At 38.3% G+C, this 25598-nt stretch overlaps 1 protein-coding gene across 3 annotated transcripts in view; it reads left to right on the top strand.

Annotated features, from left to right (window-relative positions):
- ATXN3 (ataxin 3) overlaps positions 1-25598 on the top strand; it is a 38627-nt gene extending 13029 nt beyond the window's left edge. For 2 of the 3 annotated variants that reach the window (XM_034993243.1, XM_034993245.1), the window contains 6 exons: positions 1988-2075; positions 7104-7236; positions 7883-8049; positions 9354-9450; positions 15942-16030; positions 21303-25598. In XM_034993243.1, coding sequence (XP_034849134.1) covers positions 1988-2075; positions 7104-7236; positions 7883-8049; positions 9354-9450; positions 15942-16030; positions 21303-21397 — 669 coding nt within the window. In that variant the 3' untranslated portion in view covers positions 21398-25598. Of the gene's footprint in view, positions 1-1987; positions 2076-7103; positions 7237-7882; positions 8050-9353; positions 9451-10386; positions 10441-15941; positions 16031-21302 lie in introns of those variants that run through there. The other variant, XM_034993244.1, reaches the window with a different exon arrangement.

The raw sequence follows: 25598 nt of genomic DNA on the forward strand, positions 1-25598 counted from the left end.
TTGTTCTCTGTAGTTAAGAGTCTGTTTTTTTGGGTTGTCTCTTTTTTCTCTGTTCCTTTGTTCTGTTTCTTAAATTCCACATATGAATGAAATCATACATTATTTGTCTTTCTCTGACTTATTTCACTTAGCATTATACTCTCTAGATCCATCCATGTTGTGGCAAATGGCAAGATTTCATTTTTTTTTTTAAGATTCATTTATTTAGAGAGAGAGCATGAGTTGGGGGGGAGGATCAGAGGGGGAGGGAGAGAGAATCTTAAGCAGACTCTGAGCTAAGCTCAGAGCCCAACTCAGGGCTTGATCTCTTGACCCTCAGATCATGACCTGAGCCAAAATCAAGAATCGGAGGCTTAAACCACTGAGCTCCCCCAGGTGCCCCAAGATTTCATTCTTTTTTATGGCTGAGTAATATTCCTCTGTGTGTGTGTGTGTGTGTGTGTGTATCTTCTATCTTTAGCTATTCATCTGTCGGTGGACACTTGGGCTGCTTCCATAATTTGGCTATTGTAAATAATGGTGCAGTAAACATAGAAGTGCATATATCTTTTCAAAGTAGTGTTTTGGCATTCTTTGGGTAAATACCCAGTAGTGGAATTACTGGATTGTAGGGTAGTTGTATTTTTAATTTTCTGAGGAACCTCCATACTGTTCTCTGCAGTGGCTGCACCAGTTTGCATTCCCACCAGCAGAGCATGAGGGTTCCTCTTTCGCCACATCCTTGCCAACACTTGCTGTTTCTTGTGTTTTTGATTTTAGCCATTCTGACAGCTGCTATCTCATGGTAGTTTTGATATGCATTTCTGTGATGAGTGATGTTGAGCATCTTTTCATGTGTCTGTTGGCCATCTGCATGTTGTCTTTGGAGAAATGAATGACTGGAAAAGCATTATCTCTGTCAAAATCAAGGAAAAGCAATTGGTCATGATGCTGACTGTAATTTTTGAAACTTCTGTATCTTGTGGGTTAAATTAGGAGTCCTATGAAGTAGTGACTAAATTATTTTAATTACATGTGATAGTGGCTTAGTGATGTTTGTAAAATCAGTTGGAAATTATAAATTCTCTTCCTGGAATGTCTAGTTTTCTCACAATTGAAATATTTTTATATTTTATTTATTTAAGAGAGCGAGAGGGAGGGAGAGCGCACACAGGAGCAGGGGGAGGGGCAGAGGGAGAGAGAATCCTTGAGCAGACTCTGCACTGAGCCTGGAGCCCAGCATGGGCCTCAGTCTCATGACCCTGAGATCATAACCTGAGCTGAAACCAAGAGTTGGACGCTTAACCGACTGAGCCACCCAGGCACCCCTGAAATCTTTTGACCAAAATTAATCAGCAGTGGGAAAATTTTGTGTAGTTTCATTTTTCTTCAGTATAATGTGATTAGGATTTTTTGGGGCTGATACCTTGAAAAAAGATTTAATTACACCTATCAATAAAGATACGTTAAAGTACTATCAATTTCTGTACTCTTTTTGGGAGTGGGAGATTTAAAATTTATGACTTAGGGGTGCCTAGGTGGCTCAGTCGTTAAGCATCTGCCTTCAGCTCAGGTCATGATCCCAGAGTCCTGGGATTGAGCCCCTCATCGGGCTCCCTGCTCCGTGGGAAGCCTGCTTCTCCCTCTCCACTCCCCCTGCTTGTGTTCCCTCTCTCACTGTGTCTCTCTCTGTTGAATAAGTAAAAATCTTTAAAAAAAAAAAAAAAATGACTTAAAGCAAAATTTTATTTTTAAAACATTTTTATTTTAAAACATTTTAAAACATTTATCAGCATTTAATACTGATAAATCTGCAACACCTATTTCAGTTCTTAAAAATCACAATACTTAATTACTTTAAAAAAAATCTTGGTTTTACAGTGTTTTCGGTATTTAGATATTTAGATAGTCTTAGTAAGTTTAGATGGGTTATGTTTATTCTTAACATATGGAACTTCCTTATTACTTATAATGTGCATTAACTTAAATATTTACAATTTTTTTCCAGTGGTTCAACTTGAATTCTCTCTTGACGGGTCCAGAATTAATATCAGACACATACCTTGCACTTTTCTTGGCTCAATTACAACAGGAAGGTAAATAAAGACTGACATTTTTATAATGTTATCTTTCAAAGTAGCTAAATAAAACTAGCTCTATTAGGTCTAAGTATAAAAATAACTGTTTTTATGGCAGTGAAATCATCTTGGTGAACTTTAATCTATGATTTGGATGACACCATCCGGGCAGAATTTTCACTGACACTTCGCCCTCACCTGAGGATGCTGCTTCCTTAGCAGCCCCACTAAGTGATGGCTCTTTTTCCTTCCAGACCCCACAGGCCCCAAGGGCTAAGAGTGGGGGGTGGGTATTCTTCTTGCTTCTCCTTGCCCCTCCTAGGCCACTATCTTTCACTTAAAACTCCAGCTCTTTTAAAATACCTCTCTCACACACACACACACACACACACAAAATTAAAAAACTAAAATAAAACACCTGACACTAAACTCTCCCTCCTGCTCTTTTGCATTCATCTGTGATCCTCCTTTTCCACAGAAGATTTTTAGTCTGACTCGCTGTTCTCTCAACTTGAACTCCTTTTATCATTCTTAAGTGATTTCTACATTAAAAATTCACCCAATTCAGTACCTTGCTTTTTATTTTCAAAGATCATTTTCGTCCCTTTTGCCTTGCCATTACCAATAACTGTACCACCGTCAAATCCCAATCACAGGCATTTTACTCTTTGACAGTCGCCTTCTATTTTTATACCATATTTTCTCTGTTGTCTGTATCCAACAATTCTTTAAACCCTACCCAGGGACGCCTGGGTGGCTCAGTTGGTTGGGCGACTGCCTTCGGCTCAGGTCATGATCCTGGAGTCCTGGGATGGAGTCCCACGTCGGGCTCCCTGCTCAGCAGGGAGTCTGCTTCTCCCTTTGACCCTCCCCCCTCTCATGCTCTCTCTCATTCTCTCTCTCAAATAAATAAATAAATACAATCTTTTAAAAAAATAAAAATAAACCCTACCCAAACGTTCCCTTTCCATCCTTACTTCCTGTCTGCCCCTGCTTATCTCTGTAACCCATCATTATAATCAATCTGATGCATGCCTCAACTCCTCTTTCCTTCCTTCTGTCATACTTTCATGACAAAATGCAAGCCCTGGTTAAAATCAGATCTTGGGCTTGTCCATTCCGGCATCAGAGCAGCTGAACATGGCTACAGATAACATAAAAAAAACAGATGACTGGTTTTGCTTTAAATTTATGATCACAAATTTCAAAGGATCCTTTAGGGCTACTTGACATTCCTACTGTGTTTTTGTAGTAAGTTCACTTGTCACTCTCTAAGATGCTTATTTCCCAGTTCCTCTCTTCAAACCTCTGACCACTCCCCTCTCTCTCACTCCTAGCTTATGGCCTTCCTTTGTATTCCATTGACAAAACAGAAGCAATTAAAAGAGAACTTCCTGGGACACCTGGGTGGCTCAGTCGGTTGAGCGCCTGCTTTCTGCTCAGGTCATGATCCGGGGTCCTGGGATCAAGTCCCGCATCGGGCTCCCTGCTCAGCGGGGAGCCTGCTCCCTCAGCCTGCTGCTCCCCCTGCTTGTGCGTGCTCTCTCTCCCTCTCTGACAAATAAAATCTTGAAAAAGAAAAGAAAAGAGAACTTCCCTTTCTACCAGCAAATGTGTCAGCTGTCTGTATGTCAGCCTGTGTGTTGAGCCGAGTAAAGTAGGTGAATTGTCCCCTGCTCCTGACCAAAACCAACCTGTTCACTCTGGGACGGGATCCCAGCTCCTCTTACCTACTCGAGATCTTTGCTCTTGCTTTTGCCTTTCTGCTTTCCTGCATGATCACTTCACCCCCTTTCTGTATTAGTCCTATCAGCAGAGAAATAAACCTTTTATTTCTATTGGCCAAAAAAGAAAAAGCCTCTCTTTGATTCCAGGAAAGTCCAGCTGCCTGCCATTTTTATTTTCCCCTTAGACTCACCTCTGGCGTGTTGTCTCCTGTTCTTGAACTCATTCCAGTCACACTGTCATAACCAGCATTTCACCAAAAAAGCCTTCTTCCCAAGGTTACCAGTGACCTTCACATTTATATTCAATTCTCAGCCTGCCTTTTATTTGACCTCACTACTTGAGGGTATAGTTGATTATACCCTCATGTAGAACAGAACAAAACTTTTTCATTGAAAATTTCAAACAAATAGAGAAAATAATGTGATAGATTCTCATGTACCCTTTACCCAGCTTCAACAGTTATCTCACGGCTGATCTTGTTACACCCTTTTCTTTCCCCTGCTTATTTTGAGCATCTTATTTTCTCTGTAAAATGTTTAATAACATAAGATAACGCAGTAAGTATTCACATCTCCAATCTTTGGTGTGTCTTAGGATTTTCACAGGTTAGCCAGTTTGAAGTAAGGTTCATTAATTGCATTGATTGATATGTCTTCGAAGTCTAACTATAGGTTTCCTCTTCTCTTTTTTTTTCCCTTGTTTTTTGTTTTTGTTTTTGTTTTTTTAAGAAAATGGGTCATTTGTTCTTTCCCATGCTCTGAATTTTGCCAATTACATCTTTATTTTCCTCTGAGCCCTGGATACCCAACAGACTGGCCTTTAGAGTTTGAGGCTTGATCAGATTCAGGTTAATTTGGGGGCAGGGTGGGGAGACAGTGGAACACTTCACAGATGGTGTGGCACTTGATGTCTGGTTGTCTCTCTTTGTGATATGAGCAACTATTGATGATCAGTTCTTAGATCGATTATTTCATTAAGGGTTGCAAAAGGGTGGTGTTAGATTCCCATTGTGCTATATTAGCTGGATACTTGTACACAGGTAAGCTTTGATCAGTGATTTGGTTACCCTGAAGTAGAGTTCATATGGGAAAAGCAGGATACATGTTCTTCCCTTTTATCACTTTTTAGGATGAGTTGGGTTTTATAGTGTCCTTCCTCCAAAGGTAACCAGTTAGTTGGGGTTTTCTTGTATGTCATGGTAAACTAATCCATCAAAACATAGTACATGTGTTTCAGTCCATTGTAATTATTATTCATATTGATACTCAAATTGTCCCACGTGGACCAAGGGGAGCCTTTTGAAGTTGAGTCCTAGGTTTCTGAAATGACCACTGTAGCTTTTTGAAGGCTTTCTTTCTCATTAGACAAGATGTTTCAGGCTTACCTTGTATGTTTCTTGCCCTTTATGTTGCTGTGAAAGATCAGTCTGGGTACTAGCATGCTTATTGCTACTGGTTTTGTTGTCATGTTGTTCTTTCCCATTTATATTTAGGATTACAGTATCTTTATTTCTTTGATTTCATATACTAGTAGGTTTTTTCTTTTATGCCTAAACCTTGGTACCTAAGTATGTCCTTCCTTCTTGAAATACTGTCCACACTTGGCTTCCAGGTCACTGTGCTCTGGTTTTCCTCAAATCTTGTTGGCCTCTTTCAGATTCCTTCTGTGGGTCTTACCCTTACTAATCTCTTGTGGTTGAAATGACCCAGAATGTCCCAAGAAATTGGACAATTTCTTGATTATGTGCTGTCCTATTATTGTTGTTGTTGTTGCTGTCCCATTATTTTAGATATCATCTCTAAAAAAATCTATATGCCCATAATTCCTAAACTTTTATCTTCTGCCTACACATCTATCCTGAACACCAAACTCCTCACATTGACGTCTCCACTTGGGAAGTCCAGGAAGCATTTCAAACTGAACATGTCTGCAAAAGACTGATTTTTCTTCTCCCAGTATATGCTGTCCCTCAGGTTTTCTGTTTTAGTCAGGCTCTCTCTTCTTGTACTCTAGTTCCTGTACGTTATATTGATGAAGTAGCCCAGAGTGCCTTTTAAACAATGTAATGCATGTTACGGCACTTGCTCTCTTCATCCTTCAGTGTCTTCCCAGCATACTTAGTATGAAAGCTAACATCTTGAATAAAACCTGAGGTATTTACTGTGCCACCTGAACAAGACAGTTTCTGTTCTTCATGATGCTCTTCATGGAATGCCATGGTGCTGACACATTTACTTTAACATCTGGGAACAATTTTACTGTCATAAGACATGCTAGACCATCTGAACTCTGAGCACATTTTGTCCTTATTTTTAAAAAGTATATTAATCATATTATGTTCTTGTTCAAAAAATAAATATTAATGTACTGTTTTGAATTTTTCCATTAACAGTTCTTTTGATCTTTGTTCATTTGTTTCATTATCTTTTAATGCTCACAAAGGATATCCAGTAATAAGTACCAAAGTTTAAGAAAAATTTATGGTAGAAAAGCTTATATTGTTTAGAATGACTTAGGTATAGTCCACCCATGTTCAGTTTTTGTGTGGAGTATTTAGCTGGGAAAACTTTGGCTTTAAATCATATTTATAAAAAATTACACTGAATCAGTGTAATTCTTTCAAAATATGAACCATATCAGCAACACCTTGACTAGATTTTGAGCGTTGGTTTCCCAACTCCTGTTTTCAGTGAGGACGAGGTTGTGTGTGCGTGCGTGTGTGTCAGGGTGGGGAGGGCAGCTGTTTCTACAGATGATTCGTTTTACCTGTATTTCACAATTTTACACACATTATCTGATTGTATTCTCACAACAGCCCTCTGAGGAAGGTACCAGTACCATCAGTTTAACAATTGCATAAACCAAGACATAGCTGGGTAAAGTGATTTACCAAAGACCATGCTCAGTCTTGGAATTGGAAGAGCTAGGACCAAAATCCTGGCCATCTGATTCCACATTCCTTGCTCTTCCCCACTCCTTTACCTGCCTCTCTGTTACCATTTAGTGAGTAGTCTCCTTGCTTCACACACTCTTTTGGTAGGGCTCTTTGTAGAAATTATTTCATTTATTCCTCACAGTCACTCTATGAGATGGCTATTCCTGTCTTACAGATGAAGAAAGTGGGGCTTAGAGACTTTCAGTAGTTTGTCCTAGATCACCCTGCCAGTAAGTGTAAGAGACATTGTTTGTACCCAGGTCTTTCTCACTCTTCGGCTTGTATTCTTTCCACTCTACTGTGCTACCTTTCCATCTACTATCATTTTAACCTATTTTTAATCTCTTACTAGCTGTTTTAGTTTATTTTTACCTTTTTTTTAGGTTATTCTATATTTGTTGTTAAGGGTGATCTGCCAGATTGTGAAGCTGACCAACTTTTACAGATGATCAGGGTCCAACAGATGCATAGACCAAAACTCATTGGAGAAGAATTAGCACAACTAAAAGAACAGAGGTAAAATTAAGCCTGCAGTATGGAGTATATGTTAGTATTTCATTACAAGAATTGCACTTTCTTTTTCTTTTTAAAGATTTTGTTTTTTTAAGTAATCTCTGCATCCAGTGTGAGGCTTGAACTCATAACCCTGAGGTCAAGAGTTGCATGCTCTACTAAGTCAGCCAGGTGCCCCAAGAGTTACATTTTCATGCTTACATTGGATGTGTGGTCCTTTTATTGTTGGTGATTTTTTTTTTAGCTCTCTTTTATTTTTAGTGAAGTTTTTTTGTTCAAACTTGAATCAACTCTTTGAATTACTTAATTAGCTTAGATGCACATCACAACACAATCTTCATATTATTAGATTATCTGCCAGAAAATGTGTAATTTTTGACTTACATAAACTCTTTGGGGGCAACTGGCTGGCTCAGTCAGTAGAGCATGGGACTCTTGATTGCAGGGTTGTGAGTTCAAACCCCACATTGGATGTAGAGATTACTTAAAAAAACAAAACCTAAGTTCGAGCCCCATGTTGGGTGTAGAGATTACTTAAAAATAAAATCTTAAAAAAATTACTAAAAAAAATCTTTCGTTTATAAGTGTCTCTATGTTTTATTTAAAATAGAAGACTGATCTGCAGTTACTATCTGTTTTTGTTCTTTAGAGTCCAGAAAACAGATCTGGAACGAGTCTTAGAAGCAAATGATGGGTCAACCATGTTAGACGAAGATGAGGAAGATTTGCAGAGGGCTCTGGCACTAAGTCGCCAAGAAATTGACATGGAAGATGAAGAAGCAGATCTCCGCAGGGCTATTCAGCTCAGTATGCAAGGTATCGACATTTGGATGTGTACTTCATTTGTTGTTGAAGACTGATGCAGATTATTCTTACTTCCCCTGGAAGTTAATGTACTGTTGGTAGAAGTTCTTTGACAATTTCTGTAGAAGCAGTAATTATGTACATACAATTAGCTATTCTTTTAGCTTTCTTATAATACAAATAACTTTTTACAACCTAAGTTATATTAGGACTAATTATATTTTTATTCTGGTTTTTCCATTTGGTTATAATACTGTACTAACATAACAATAAATGGAGCTTAATCTTTGTGGGCAAAAAGTGGGGAGGCCCTTACCCAGATCAGCTATTTTACAAATGTATGCTGTTATATACAAAAGAAGGCCTGGGCAGAAAATATTTAAAAAGTCTAACACTTCGTGGCTGTGCAACTTAACAACTTAAGCCTACTTCAATGGGCCCACATGATAGTGACATAAGCCAAGTAGCAGAGGAGAATGAAGATGTATCCCCTTGGCAATCCAGGCAGAGGGAATTGTCAGGGATATAGCTCAAAGAGGCTTACTGAAAGGTATGCATGGTTTTCTTTGGCAGTTTTGTTTTCATCTAATTAATGTGAATTTGCCTTTTACTTAATGAGATTACTCAATGGAATTTCTTAAATATCTAAATAAAATTGAGGTTACGTTTATATGAAGATTATCCTTTTTATCCTGAATTCTCATGCCTCCTGGCACACCTTGGAGTGCTTCATATGTGCAATCCCATTTTTGATTAGTAGAGCCCTGCTGGATTAGCCCAATAATTAACAGACAACAGCTTTTATAATTTTAGATATTTTTATGTCCTTCACTTTTCTTCCCGCTTTATTTCACCATCTGGGCAGGATCTCTGGTTGGTGCAGTTATTAAGTGAGAACAGGGACACACACTTAAGTTGGTATAGCATGCAACTATTTTAGGATAGGGGAATACAGAGAATGGGTTTACGGTCACCCACTTTAAGTTGTTTCTAGTTGAAAGTGCCCATTCATTTCTAGTAAGTTAAAGAGAGCACACAGGTGTGGTATTAATGGCTCTTCCTTCCAGGTGGGTTGTTGGACTTACATCCTCACATCCACTATATCACAGATGAGTGTGGACACAGGTTATATTTGAACTGCCTTAGTCAGATTTGTCCTTGAGCGTTTCAGAGCCTTTCTTATATTTACAGAATAGTAGCGCAATATTTTTAAGAAGAAAACTTTCAAAAATTTGCTCAAATAAGTATAAACATAGCATTGCTTAAATTGGTAAATAAAATGATTGGTTTTTTGTTCTGTTTTCTTTTGTTTTCAGGTAGTTCCAGAAGTATATCTCAAGATACTCCACAGACATCAGGTACACATCTTACTTCAGAAGAGCTCCGGAAGAGAAGAGAAGCCTACTTTGAAAAGTAAGGTAGTTGGTACAATATTAAAATTGCATATTTAATGTGTACTTTGTCTGTTTTGTCTACAGTTTATACACATAGAGCTTTGGCTTAAACTATTTCATTTAGGATTCTCTCCTTTTAAAAGATTGGTTACCGCCTGAACCCTGTGAACATCTGAGTGTATTTTTTTAAAAATTTATGGCGAATGAACTGAAATGATATGGAGTTTTAGGGAATACCTTTGCCTCGATACCAGTTAAGTTTATATGAAATAAGGTGAAGGAAACCCAGTAAAATTTCAGTCATCAAAAGAAAATGGAGTTGGACCAAAGCAAGAACAAGGCCTAATGATCCTCTGGATGTGCTTCTTGGTTACCTGACCAACCCAGCAAAGTTCTTCTGTCAGTTAAAAGGAAAAACAGCATTGTGGTCAGGGAACACTCTCCCATCCCAGATAGAGGTGGTGGTTAATTGTTCTTAGTGCCTCTTATTGCCACTTCAGGGGTTACTGCAGGCCTGTTGGCATAGGGACGTGGGGACAAACCATAAATCTGAATCAGCAGCTCCCAAAACCCAACTACACTATGTAAGTGCTCTCAAATTAGAAAATAAAAATGTCATCCTTTTCAGTAACTACCATTCACAAGTTGTCTTTCCTTTTTCTTTTTTTAAGGATAAAACTTTATTTTAAAGGTTACACAGTAGTCTTTAGATAGATATTCAGATCCTCTGATCCCAGATCAGAAACCAGAAGGCCCGAGGCTGAATCTGACCTCTTCCCTGTGTTTCTTCAATTCTGAGATGTACATATTTTCACATTTCAACATCTCTGCAATTGAGAAGCATCTTAAAATCATAGCTGGCAGTATTAGTGGGATCTACAATATTGGAGAATTTTACATTTGATGGTGTAATGAAGATAATATTTACCTTGTTTTCTGTTTTGTTTTTTTTAAGTCACAACTCAGAAGTATATGGAGGAAAGTTCTGATCAGCTGACATCCTCTTAATGTGAGATATTTCTAGTCTTTATTCAGTGATAGATTAATGGATTTAATTATATAAAATTTCAAAATAGTGCTTACTTATTAGTGCTTCACTTCCTTTCAGATTTTTAATTTTTTTAGTTCTTTAATTATGGTAAACTTCAAATACCTATAAAAATAGAGAAACCAGCATAATGAACCCCTGTTTACCTAACATTACCCAGCTTTAACAAATATCAGCACATGGCCAGTCATGGTTTTCTGTGCCCCGCATCTCTTCTGCTTTCCCCTCTCCCATTCCCAGGCTGGGATTATTTTGTGACAAATCTAAATTATTGTATCCTTTCATTCACTTTTTTGGAATATAGAGAAGTGTTATTGCCACACTGTAATGTTAATAATTATCACACGATAATTACTGGTAATTCTACAATATCATCAAACATCTAGTTAGTGTTAAAAAATAACTTAAGGGATGGGACGCCTGGGTGGCTCAGTCGTTAAGCGTCTGCCTTTGGCTCAGGTCATGATCCCAGAGTCCTGGGATCGAGTCTCACATCGGGCTCCTTGCTCAGTGAGAAGCCTGCTTCTCCCTCTCCCTCTGCTGCTCCCCCTGCTTATGCTCTCTCTCTCTCTGACAAATAAATAAATAAAAATCTTTAATAAATAAATAAATAAATAACTTAAGGGGTGCCTGGCTGACTTAGTGGAGCATGCAACTCTTGATCTTGGAGTTTAAGTTCGAGCCCCACATTGGGTGTACATATTATTTAAAAATAAAATCTTTTTATTTATTTTTATTTATTTATTTATTTTTTTTTTTAAAGATTTTATTTATTTATTTGACAGAGACAGAGACAGCGAGAGCAGGAACACAAGCAGGGGGAGTGGGAGAGGGAGAAGCAGGCCCCCCGCCGAGCAGGGAGCCCGATGCGGGACTCGATCCCAGGACCCTGGGATCATGACCCGAGCCGAAGGCAGTCGCTTAACCAACTGAGCCACCCAGGCGCCCAAAAATAAAATCTTTTTAAAAAAATTAAAACTGTTTAGTTAGATAAAAACCGATATTCTAGAAAATTTAAGACATATCAAAATTAAAAGAAAACAATCCTATCCTTTAATAATGAACATTAGTATTTTGACACATTCTCTTCTAGTCATACAGACACACATATGTTGTGTATTAGTTACATCCATTTTCCCATCATAGTAAATAGTCTTTGTAATAGGCTGTGTGATATTTCATAAAATGAATGTATGTATCATAATTTATATGTGAACCTTTGATTTTTACTATTAGAATTAATAGTGCAATGAACAATCTTTGTACTAACCCTGTGCCTCAAACCTCTTATCATTTCTTCCAATTATTCTGAAATTTTTGGGTTAAAGGACAGAAACATTTTTTAAGGTCTTGGTACAGATTTCTAAACTGCTTTCCAGAATGTTCCCAAATGATACTTCTATCATGCTTATTTCACATTCCATTTTTTGCCAGATCAAATTGGTCCAAACAGACATACTTTATAGCGAAACTACAAAATTCACAAGTAGATCTAAGAAAAAGAAAATTTTTTATACTTTAAAAAACAAATCCCTTTTTTATTTAAAAAAATTTTTTAGTTTTTTTTTGGGGGGGAAGGCAGATTGAAAATATAGAACTTTTTAATAAATTTAATCTTTATAGTAGAAAGGATTTAAAATGTTTGAGCATCAGTGCAGCTCTTTCCCGGTTGGAGGATAGTTGACTGGGGAGGAAGGTGTGCGGTGATGGTTTCTAGCTTCAGCTTCATCCTCTGCCTCCTGGTCTGACCTTGAAAATACTGCTGGGAACTTAAGGAGAACTAGAGAATATTTTACAGAGTCACATGTTGCTGAGAAGCGTTAAGAGCTAACTTCTTGGTGTTTCTTTTCAGCATTGTCTAGCGTTCAGAATCTTGTAGGACTCATTAGTAAAGGAGCTGAGAAACAGTATTAGTTTCCAATATGAGGCCTTTCACTAGAATTCCTGATTACTAAAACTACAAGGTCCTTGTCTCTCTAGCTTCAGTCTTTGGGAACGTGGCCCTAAGGTTACTGAGCTATAACTCTTTGTTTCTGACCTTCTCCAAACTGACCCTGGTGCTAACTTGTTACTCAAACAAATTTTGAATTCAAAATAAGGGTTTTTTTCCATTCAGATGGTTTATTTGTTACTCATTCACATAGTTTTTTTTCCTATACAGTATTTAAAGCTTCATGCCTAATGTAGTAACCACAGTATTCATGCATCAAGCATAAAAATACTGTTTAAACACCTACCTGTTACAAAGTCACAGTTAATGAGGGCGCCTGGGTGGCTCAGTTGGTTAAGTGTCCAACTCTTGACTTCAGCTCAGGTCATGATCTCAGGGTTGTGAGATCCAGCCCTGCGTTGGGCTCCCCGCTCAGCAGGGAGTCCGCTTCTCCCTTTCTCTCTCTCCCCTCTTTCTCCCTTTGCCCCTGCCCCCACTCACGCATGCATGCACTCTCCCTCTCTCTAAAATAAATCCTAAAAAAAACCAACAACAAAGTCATAGTTAATGAATGAGTGTTAAGTAATATGTTCACAGCCGAGATATATTTTTCCAGTAGTAATATCTAAATCCATTTTAAAACCTATTTAAAAAGCCTATTAAAACCTATTATAAAACCCCAAGTAAAACTCTTACTATATCAGCAATGTCACTATAAAACCTACCTTAAAAACTCACAAACTGAGCATCAAATTAGGCATTGTATGTAAAACTATTGTTAAACCATAAAGTATTCCACAGATATCTTAGTTTTTTTTTTTTTTTTAAGATTTTATTTATTTATTTGACAGAGAGAGACAGCGAGAGCAGGAACACAAGCAGGGGGAGCGGGAGCGGGAGACGGAGAAGCAGGCTTCCCGCCAAGCAGGGAGCCCGATGTGGGACTCGATCCCAGGACCCTGGGATCATGACGTCAGCTGAAGGCAGACGCTTAACGACTGAGCCACCCAGGCGCCCCGATATCTTAATATTTTAATGTCTTCTCCAGGTGTAGCTCTGAAACGATGCAGATTCTTTTCTTCTGTTACTAAAAACGTGTTTCCCAACAAAGAGGGAATTACTGGGCATTGTCTTTATGGTCCTGGATTGCTGTGATTTTTTGATTGTCTAACACTTGAGCCACCACCTTAGTGGCATGGCATAACAGGATTCAGTTTAAGAAACAAGCTAGTAGGGACACCTAGGTGGCTCAGTCAGTTAAGCATCTGCCTTCGGCTCAGGTCATGATCCCAGGGTCCTCGGATCGAGCCCCACATCGGGCTCCTTGCTCAGCGGGGAGCCAGCTTCTCCCTCTGCCTGCCGCTCCCTGTGCTGTGCTCTCTCTCTTTCTCTCTCTCTCTCTCCCTCGCGCGCGCACACACGTACATTCTCTAGCAAATAAATAAAATCTTTTTTTTAAAAAAAGAAAGAAAGAAACAAGCTAGTAGAGGTATTTTAAACAGGAAAGTAGTACAGAAACTCGGGGCTTACACAGTCTCAGAAAGAGCTGGAGGTGCAGTCTGTAGGCCAGGCTTCTGGAATTCCACAGACCTACTTGTTTGAAGAGCTGCGTCCACTGCCCCAGTTGGCATGATGGGGAGTTGGGATATGGAGTTGAAGAACACACTGCTCTAGCTGTGGTCCTAGGATCAGGAAGCTGCCACCACAGTTGCCTAGACATGGGAACACAAAGTCTAGCCCCGACTGCAGCTGCCAGGAAGCAGCATCCTGGGACAGGCAGCTCCTTGACTTTACTTGCCAGCAGAGAACAGCCAAAGCAGCAGGGGGATGGCTGTGTCTCATTTCTGCGAGGGCTTAATTGATAACCAGAATCCTAGCTGTTGAGAGACCTAAGATGTTGTTTTTAGCTTTCTGGCCTCTATGATTCCGAGGGCACATTCAAAGCCACAGCGGGAATGGTGCTGACTTGCTGTTGGAACATGTTGCATTTTACTCTGTCATCAAATATGAAAGGTGTCAAAATTGTTTCAAGTTTGGCAATTCATTTACTTCTCACTTTTCATAAATTTAAAGTAGAATAAAGATTATCCCTCTAAGGTCACTGCCTCACCTACCATGCTCTTGTGTTCTGACATGTTGTCTTGATTGGAGGGGGAAAGGGCATGGAGAGAGATCGGATGGGCCAAGATTCCTCCTGCCTCACAGCCTATCTGTCTCATGCACATCTCAGATTCAGGGTATGCTGATGGGAGCATCCTGCCCTCTTGTGCATCATTAGCCACGCATGCCTGAGAATAAACCGAGAGAGATGTCAGTATACTTGGGTTTTCTTTGGTACTCATATTTAAAACAGAAGATTGAGATTCCAGGGGGAAAAAAGCGTGCTATTCTATTAATAGTGTTACTGGTAAATTTAAAATACTGGTTCCTTTAAAAATCCTTCCAAGCATTTTTTTTAAAAGCTATGGCTTCTCAGAGTATCAACTGTTTGTAAGTTTTGTTTAATTTTCAACATATATGTGTGTATGATGTGAAATAATTTGAAATTTACGTACAAGCAGAAATAGTTCACAGAACTCCTTTATACCCTTTGCCCAAATTCCCCAATTGTTGACATTTCTGAGGGATTTGAGAATAACGTGCAGACATGATCTCCCATTACATCTCAGTACTTCAGTGTGTATATTTTTACATACAAGGACACTGTCCTACATATTTACATCATAATCATTGTGTTTAAAAGTTTTAAAATGTGGATTTTTCTGAGATTGTTTTTCCATCTGAAAAAAATACAGGGAAAATTTATTTTAATGCAATAAATGGTACTGAAGCTTGATCATGCATCTTAAAAAGTTAATTCTTTCATTCATCAAGTATTTGGTGAATGTCTACCATGTGACAGGCACTGTTTTAGGCACTTGGGAAACAAGATAAGGTTTGTGCTCTTGTTGGCTGATGCTCAAAAGAGGGAGACACAGAATATCAGATGGTGATAAGCTGATGCCGGAAATTGAAAGGGAACAGCGATGAGATAGTGAGGGTGCCTGGAGGCTGCTGCAGGTGTCTGGTCAGAAAAGGTCTCTCCAAGGACATGCTGAAGCTCAGAGCTGAATGACAAGGAGGAGCCGGCCATGGAAAGAGCATGTTAACTTGCATGGTAATGGGGATGGCTTTATATTCTCAAAGGTGCTTATTTTTAGTGACTTCCAACGATATTAAGGATCTGTAAAGCAACACATTTGCATAAGAATAGCTACCAGCAAATGCTTGTGTTGATGTGTTCTGTTGTGGTGAAAATCTTTACCTATTAATTTGTCTGATAATTCAGATTTTATACCTAGGTTTCCTAGGATCGACACTGTGATACCTTTAACATAAATCAGACTGATGGCTCTGGCATTCTTTTGTAGAGCTCGTGGCAATGACTCTTGTTTTGTGGAACCTTGTATTTTCCATGTGAATACTTTCTCTCATGGCATATTTATTCTTAGGGTTTGTTTTTTTAATGCATATTCACTTGTGACTGTTTCAGGCAGCAGCAGCAACAGGATCCACCGGGGCAGCTTTCACAGCCAAGTGAGAGGCCGACCACAAGTTCAGGAGCACCAGGCAGTGATCCAGGTATGCGTCTCCGACCATGCTCGGACATAGGCTCCCTGTGATTTTGGCTTTACAGGCTTTTTTCTCCCCTCTTTAATTATACTGAAACTCTTGTATGAATTCCTAATCTGCTAAATATCCTTAGATTAAGAAGCAGCAGACTAGAGCACTCAGTGAATGTGTTGCTTTAAAATTACAAACAACACTTGCAACTTTACAGTAATTAATACATTCTCCAAAAATTCCTCAGAGATAATGGATATTAGTAGGTGGAAGATGAATACATTTTACCACCTGGAAAACTAAAACACCCACGTGTAGTCTAAATAACAGGCAATCTAGAATTATTTATGAGGCCTTGGTTTAATAGGTCTTAAACTTTGGCCAATTATTGGTAGTACAAATTGAGTAAGAAAACAACTGTATGTGACAAAGGCCAAAGGCCTTATAAGCAGACCATGTAAAGCACTCTCAGACGGAAAGGGGAAAATTCAGGTGGGTGAAGGGCTAGAATAGATACTTCACCAAACATATGGTTGACAAATAAGCACATGAAAATATGGTCAGTAATTGATAATCATTAGGGAAATGCAAATTAAAAATACAAAGAGATACCATTACACACCCAATTATAAGAATGGCTTAATAAAAAAATAAAATTGACAGCACCAAATGCTGTCTAGGATCAGAGCAACTAGACACCCATACATATAAAATGGAACAGCAACTTTGGAAAACGGTTTAGTATTTTCTTATAAACTTAAATGTACACTTAACCATGTGATTCAGTAGCCCCACTCCTAGGTATGTAACCAAGAAAAAAAGAAAACGTAAGTTCACAGAAAAACTTGTAGGTGAATGCTTACAGCAGCTTCATTTGTAATTATCAAAAACTAGAAGTTACCTAACTGTTGTCCTTCGGGGTGAATGGATGCACAAACTGTGGTACTTGCAAATAATGGACTACTGTTTAACAACAAAAAGAATGAACTGGTGCTTTTTCCTATTCCTCCTACAGTTTACGGCTAACAACCGTGGACATTTATAGCAAACAAATGTAAGAAAAATCTGAAAGGTAGAAAGAAGACAGGTTGTGTAGGAGGCTCAAGGACCAGAGGAATGACATAGTGGTGTGTAGCCTGGATTTTTTTTTTTTTTTTTTGGTCTCACATATTCTTTTTTTTTTTTTTAAAGATTTTATTTATTTATTTGAGAGAGAGAATGAGATAGAGAGAGCATGAGAGGGGGGAGGGTCAGAGGGAGAAGCAGGCTCCCCGCTGAGCAGGGAGCCCGATGCAGAACTCGATCCAGGGACTCCGGGATCATGACCTGAGCCGAAGGCAGTGGCTTAACCAACTGAGCCACCCAGGCGCCCCTGTCTCACATATTCTGAACTTGGTGCTGAAGAAGCCACAGCAGAGACGAAGTAAAGCCTGTTCTATGCAGTCAAAAGGTACTACCTAGCAAGTAAAATTAGATAATCAATACTCTATTCTAGCCAAACAGAATTAGGTAAATACACTGGCCTTAACTGTCACCCCACCCCGTCGGCACAGGCCAAGTAGGAGCGTAGACTGGTACCCCACCTGGCAGGAACGAGGTGTATCTCCTGCTTCCCCTGGCCAGGGTGATGTCAGAGAAAGCCAAGTGGGGAGCTGGGACTTCGCTTCCCTCCAGGAGACAAGGAAGGGCCCTTTCCCATGGTGTCCGTGGTCATAGGGAGCCTAGACTTCCACGCAGCGATACAATATGGAGGCGTCCCTCTGGCTTCCCGCCTGGGTGATTTCAAAAGAGGCCCAGTGGAGAATCAGGAGTTACTGATCCGAGGCAGTAACAAGACCACACCCAGAAGGTCAGTGAGAAGCAGTAAGGAGGCATTCCTACCCCTTCCGGTCAGGGAGATAGCAGTGGAGGACAGTGGGGAGCCAGAACTCCCACGAGTGCACGGCAGTAATGATCACACACACGCTCCCCCTCTCTGGCCGCAGCAGGGCAGCATCCGTCTCCCCCATGGTGCTGTGTCAGAAGAAGCCTGCTAAAAGAGAAGATTTAAGTAAGACTCATAGTCTTGTAACATGCAACACTGCAGATGTTCAGGATTTGGTCAGAAGTGTTACCATACCAAGAGCCAGGGAGAATTGAGAAGACAGTTCATAGACACCATCACCGAAATGACACTGATATCAGAATTAATCTCACAAGGATTTTTAAAGCAGCCATCATAAAAATGCTAAACTGAGCGATTACGAACTGCTTAAAACAAATGAAGAAATAGCTTCGAGAAAGAAACAGGAGGTATAAAGGTGAACTAAATGGAAATTTTAGAACTGAAAAATAACAGTACCTGAAATTTGGAAATGCAGTGGATGGATCCAATAGGTGAATGGAAGGACAGAGGAGAGACTCTGTGAACTTGAAGACAATAGAAATTACCCATTCTGAGCAACAGAGAGAATTAGACTGGAAAAAATTAACAAAGCCTTGATACCTGTGGGACTATAGTAGAAGATCTAATGTGCCATGGGAATCCCAGGAGATGAGAAGGAGGGTGCAGCTGAGAAAATATTTGAAGACATAATGGCTGAAAATCCCCAGCTTTGGCAAAAGATCTAAAACTACAGAATTGTGGCATCTGGGTGGCTCAGTAGTTTAAGCGTCCGACTCTTGATTTTGGCTCAGGTCATGATCTCAGGGTTGTAAGATCAAGCCCCATGTCGAGTTCCACACTGCGCATGAAGCCTACTATAAGATTCTCTCTCTCTCCCTCTCTGTCTGCCCCTCCCTGCCTAAAAAATTAAATAAACTACAGAATTAAGAAGGTGAGTAAGCCTCTTAACAGTTAAGCCCAAAGAAATTTATGCCAAGACATCATAGTCTAGCTTCTGAAAACTGAACAAAAGAGGAAAATCTTAAAACCAGCTAAAAACATCTTGCCTATAGCAATTTGTATGACAGCACATTTCTCATCTGAAATTACGGAGATCAGTAGGAAGTGGCACATTTTTTTTGAAGATTTATTTATTTTAGAGCACGCGCATGCATGCACGAGCAGGCGGAGGGGCAGAGGGGGAGAGAGAGAGAGAATCTTCAAGCAGATTCCCCACGGAGCACAGAGCCCAACGCAGGGCTCAGTCTTGTGACCCTGAGATCATGACCTGAGCCAAAATCAAGAGTCGGATGCTTAACCAACTGAGCCACCCAGATGCCCTTCATTTTTCAAGTGCTGGAAAGAAAAAACAAACCAGGGGCACCTGGGTGGCTCAGTTGGTTAAGCATCTGCCTTCAGCGCAGGTCATGATCCCAGAGTCGTGGGATTGAGTCCTGAGTCGGGATCCCTACTTAGTGGGGAATCTGCTTCTCTCTCTTCCTCTGCCCCTCCCCCTTGATGGTGCTCTCTCTCTCTCCCTCTCAAATAAATAAAATCTTAAAAAAAAGGGGGGGGAGAAAAAAACAACCCAGAATTCCCAGTGAAAATTTCAGGAATGAAGAGAAAAATTAGAATTTCTCACCGGTGGACCCATCCTAAAATAATGGCTAAAGGAATTAATCTGGGAACATCAGAAAGAAAAAAAAGAAGGGGTGCCTGGGTGGCTCAGTTGGTTAAGCAACTGCCTTCAGCTCAGTTCATGATCCTGGAGTCCCGGGATCGAGTCCCACATCGAGCTCCCTGCTCAGTGGGGAGTCTGCTTCTCCCTCTGACCCTCCCCCTCTCATGCTCTCTGTCTCCCATTCTCTCTCTCTCAGATAAATAAATAAAATCTTTAAAAAATAAAAAAATGAAAAAAAAGAATAGTAGAAAGAGTAAAAATATGGGTAAACAATAGATATTCCTCTCCTTTTGAGTTTTCTAAATTATATTTGATGATTGAGGGAAGAATTAGAATATTGATTTTGTTCTTAGTGTATATGTAGAAAATATTTAAGGCAATTACATTATAAATGGGAGAGTAAAAGGAGGTGAGGTTTCTATGTTTCATTTCAACTGTTACAGCCATTCTGGCAAATAGTTTGTCAATTTCTTTAAAAACTGAACTTGTACTAACCATATAATCCAGCAGTTAGACTCCTGGACATTTATCCCAGAGAAATGAAAACTTACCTGTCCATGCAAAAACTTGTACACAAATGTTCATAGCAACTTTATTTCTCAATCTGGAAACAACCAAAATGTCCTATAGGAAGGCGAACAGTTAAACAAATGGTAGTACATCTGTGGAATACTACTCAGGACTAAAAAGAAACGAGCTCTTGATACATGCAACAATTTGGATGAGTCTCAAGGGCATTATACTGAGTGCAGGAAAGATCTCTTAGTGTGATTATATTTGTGTAACATTCTAAAAATGACAAATTTGGGGGCACCTGGGTGGCTCAGCTGGTTAAGCATCTGCCTTCGGTTCAGGTCATGATCCCTGGGTCCTGGGATCAAGTCCTGCATCGGGCTCTTTGCTCAGCAGGGAGCCTGCTTCTCCCTCTGCCTCTCCCCCTGCTTGTGCTCTCTCTCTCTCTCTCAAATAAATTAAATCTTTTTTAAAATTTAAAATAAAAAATAAAAATGACAGATTTGTAGAGATGGAGAACAAATTAGTGGCTGCCTGCACAGTTAGGAAAAGTGGGGGCAGAGAAGTGGGTGTGAGTCAAAAGGGACAGCAGGAAAGAGATCTTTGTGATACTTGAACAGTTCTCCGTCCTGATTGTGGTGCTGGTGGTTACAGGGATCTAAATGTGTGATGAAATAGCATAGAACTACACACAACTTTGTACCAATGTCAATATCCAAGTTTTGGGTTAAGCTATAGTTACCTAGGATTTAACTCTTCTGTGAAATTGAGCTGAAATGTACACAGGGTCCCTCTGAACTATATTTGCAACTTCCTGTAAATAAATTATTTCAAAACAAAATTTGACAAATTATATATATATATGTATATATATATATATATATATATATATACACACACACACACATACACATATATGTATGCACAACTAAGTAAAATCTTTTACTTGGCATAATGCACTTGTTTTGAAATACAGAATAAATATATTATGGGGATTGACCACAAAGGGGCGGTGGAGCATTTCCTTATCTGGGTGGTGATGGTAGTTATACAGCTCTGTGTATTTGTCAAAACTTACAAAACTGTAAAAGAGTGCATGTTGCTTTACGTAAGTTTTAAAAATCAAAAAAGGAAGCTATAGTAGTTAAACATACATTTTCTAAGAGCTTACCTTTTGATGACTTTGAGAATTTTCCAGAAATGTCTGAGATGCTTGTTTTCTTTCCCAACAGGAGATGCTATGAGTGAAGAAGACATGCTTCAGGCAGCTGTGACCATGTCTTTAGAAACTGTTAGAAATAATTTCAAAACAGATGGGAAAAAATAATACCTTTTACAAATCATTTAGATATTCATACTTTCCAACATTATTATTCTGTGTGGTTACAGCATAGAGGGTCCATTTTAGTAACGTGTCAAACGATGTTCAACAGAGTATCTCCTCTGACTTTTAGGTGGTTTGCAACAAAAAGATGAGAAAGTGGAAAAATGAGTCAATTGTAGGACTACATAGTGATCCTCCAAACACTAGCCAAAGAGGCATTTAGCAATTAAAGAAATTTAAAATAGTTTTCTAAATGTTCCTTTTTCTTTTTGAGTGTGCAATATCTAACATGTCTAAAATTAGGGCATTTTTCTTGGATCTTTTTGCAGACCAACTAATTAGCTCTTGCCACAGAACTTTTTCCATACGTGTTCTTCTCATCCTTTCGGTTCGGGTTGCTTGACTCACTTTCCATCATCTCATAGTTGCTTTTCTTTCTCATTAAGCAAGTTAACCATTTAGGACAGTGTCTCTTTTCTGTGTTGATAGTAGTACAGTTCCAGATGGATTCGCTGCTTTCCCTCCAATTATGTAACTTGCCCTTGGATGTTTTCTCATGTTATTTCTCTGATCACAATTTCTTTGATACTTGGTTTTCCTTACTTTTCTACAGCTCTTTTGAAAGATGGTAATCTTTCTTGAGGTTTTGCTTTTTAAGCCCTCTAAGATGGGATCATTAGTTCATGATACTGGTGCATTCCGAAACTCTGAAATCAACTCTGCACAAGTATTTGAGAATAAATGAGAATTTTTTTAAATGTGTGAGCACATCCTTTTCCAGATGTTTTATGAATGTCTTCTCAATTATGTTAGACTGTCACAGCTCTACTGAGACCTTTTCTCCTGCACCTTGATATTTCCTTTTCTCCAGTTGAGAAAAATAGGGGAAGCACAGTATGCAAGCAAGTTTCCTTCTGTGTCAGACTTAACAAATAATACCACCATGAATGTATGAGAGACAAAATTTGGCTTTCGATTTAGCGGCAGCTTCATTTTATTCTCTCTTGTGACCAGAGCTCTCTGGTTACGGTGGAGTCACGGAACGTAGATGTCTGCTTCTTCTGCATATCTTGTAGTAGGTATCGCTTGCCAGAGATGATGCTCTGGAACATGAAAATAATCTACTAACAAAAGTACATTTACATTTATACTGTGTTTTGACACTCACATCATGTTTAAGTAGCTTAAGAATTACAGAAGTCACACAGTACTTAATGGGTCTGTAAATAAGAAAGCCTTTAGTTTTGATAAACATTCTTTAATTGGGATGCACAGAGAGTTTCTTGCTGGGTCGATACAGTGGTATGATTTTGGTGAAAATTAACTATGTCTCTCTGAAATGGACATTTCGGATTCTGTCACTGATTCCCCATCCCTCATTCTCCACGCCCTTTGAAGCCGTTTGGAATGTTGAATTGTTCATAAGCTAAAAGTTAGGAAATTTCAGCCAACAACATAGAACATTAAAGTATGATGTGTTGCCATGACCAGTGTATGGCTGGACACATTTTATCAGGGAAATTTTTTTGACCTAGGATTTATTGCCAAGGTGAAAAGAGATGAAAAAATGCCTTTTATGATTATGAAATAGCTTTTTTTTTTTTTTTGGATAGAGACAGATTTTTTTTTAGTCATTATTTTGTGCCAAATAACGTTTTCTGAAGTTTCCCTTGCAAAAGTAGACCACTTTAAAATCTAAAGTTTTCTTTTGAGAATTGAAAATGTTTCAGAAGAGTTCTAAAACTTTAGAACTGCAAGGGATGTTGGAGTTTAGTACTGCTCCCTCAAGATTTATAAACCAAAATATTTTAAGATTGAACATTTCTATAGTTATCCTCAATATGCTTGTCCTGTTTTCCATGGATATTAGTTTTTACCTTGTCCCATTGAAAAATTACATTAAACTTTTCATACACTTGAATGGATGAGTTACCTAATATAAAAATGAGAAAAGAAATATGCATTTGAAAGTTTTAACCTTAGAGTTTATAAAGTTCTTATATTACACGCCTTTATTAAAGCACTTAAGGAAATACGTCATGTTGACCTTCACTTAGGGATTTTTGTTGTTTTTTTTTTTTACAGCAGAGCTGAGCACACACTGGATACATTTGAATGTGTTTATTTAATTTCTTACGAATGTTGCATTTGGCAGGCAGATCCAGAATGACTAGAGAACTGCCAACTTGTTTGGATTGGCTTAAACTTAATTTAGATTCCATTCCTTAATTGAATGGCCAGTATGAAGAGATGCCAATGCTCATAACTACAGTATCAAAAAACTTAGTTATACAAAGGTATAGTTCACACATCAGGAACTGTTATTCACTGTAAACAACCTGCAAGAAAGTTAGAAACAATGAAATTCACAATAACTGTCCGGCTAAGAACTCTATATAAAGATTTCCATTCTGTTTTACCAATTGGGAACACCTTAATGTTTAATATTTAAACTGTTGGTGTCATTTTTCTAATGTATAAATTGTGTTACCAGGATAAAATACGTACAGTGGTGATGCTAGTGTTTAAACAAGTTTTGGAAACACCACTTTCATATTTTGAGATGTCATGGATATAAGAAGTAGTTATTTATGTTTTAAAAATTCACAGTAGTTAAAAGAAATTAACAGTAGTTAACCTCTGCTCTAAAACCATCAAACATTTTTTAGAGTAATTCACATACAAATATTTCAGTAATGTAAATTGTTTGAAAAGATTGCTGCAGGTAAACTATTAACTTTTAAGATCTTGGTCAAATAATTTACAGTTCAGAATATTTAAGCTTTTTTGCTTCTTTAAAACTTTATTTTCCTTAATTAAGACTTTATTCATGCCAAAGTTAATAAGGAAAAAAGTTCAACACTTGTTGAAGGTCATTATAGGCAAAACTACCAATAGTCTGTGTTTTTTTCCTTTAATATTGAGTTGAATAAAGTAAATTTTATTCCTGTCAGAGCCTAAATCACATTTTGAATGTCTGCATGTTTGATACTCTTTTTAAGTAGTTTCATGCTAGTGCCAAGATTTATTAAATGTCTTAACATTGGCCTCTTGGTCCCATGCAAATTTAAAGAAGATTGAGTCAGTGCATAAGCAAAATACAGTGATAGAAATGAAAATATCTCCAGTTGAAATAAATCTCGATGTTTTTAAATTCTCAGGAGAACTCAATAATATTGATGACTTCCTATTTAAAACTTTATGTGCAACTGGAGAGCCCAACGACTACTACTCTAAAAGTAAATCGTTTGTTGTATCTGGGCCCTAACAAGTATGGAGATATTATATATGTGATCTTAATTAAGAAAAACAGATTGGATCAACTAATCATTTTAGCAGTGTCAATAATTTTTCATATTTTCAAAAGAAAAATTTTCCTTTATTCCTGGTCCCTTCATGAATCAGCTGCTTTTGCTAAAAAGATGAACTGGCTTGTATTTTTTAAAGTCTTATATTAGGGAAAATATTTTGTTCCATTTTACTTTTATGAATGAAAAGACTGACATGGTTAATTCTTGAATTTTGATTTTTTTTTAATTTGAAGAAAATCTTTGCTATTTTTTTCCCCAAAATGTTCTGACATTTTAAGAATTAATGCTAGTAACATAATTTCTAAATTTACAGTAATTGGCATGTTGAATTCACAATAGTGTATCAGTAAATATTTTAATTAAAACTATGGATTCACAGACAAGGAATGGGAAGCAATAGTGAAATATATGTGAAAATTCCTGATTCATTTAGGAAGCACTTCACCTGTTTCTTGCATAGGGCAAAGGCGAATGTCTCCAGGAACTTTTTAAATTTTTTTTTAAAAGAGAAAAATGTACATTTGAATGTGAAAAATTAATTTCTACAACACTGGACTACTAGAAATAACTTTGTAAAAATTACTGTTCTGTATAAACTATTTGAAATTCAAGTACAAAAAACACCTGAAAGAGCATTGTCTTTTGGCCATGACACCAGTGCCCTGTGGCAGTGCCATTTGCTCAGGACCCAACTCTGCAGCCCTCTCTGTGTGTGCCCCCCTCCAAGCTCTGTTGCGGTTACTACACACACAGGCCTTCCTGTCTGGTCCGTAGAAAAGCCAGGCTTCCAAAGCACTGTTGAACACTGAGGATTCTATTGTTAATGTGGATGTTCCATGAGTTGTATTTTAAATATCAAAGATTATTAAATAAAGATAATGTTTGCTTTTTTA

Source organism: Mirounga leonina, unplaced genomic scaffold, assembly GCF_011800145.1.
Source record: "Mirounga leonina isolate KUSES-001 unplaced genomic scaffold, KU_Mleo_1.0 Mir_82, whole genome shotgun sequence".
NCBI classification, from domain to species: domain Eukaryota; kingdom Metazoa; phylum Chordata; class Mammalia; order Carnivora; family Phocidae; genus Mirounga; species Mirounga leonina.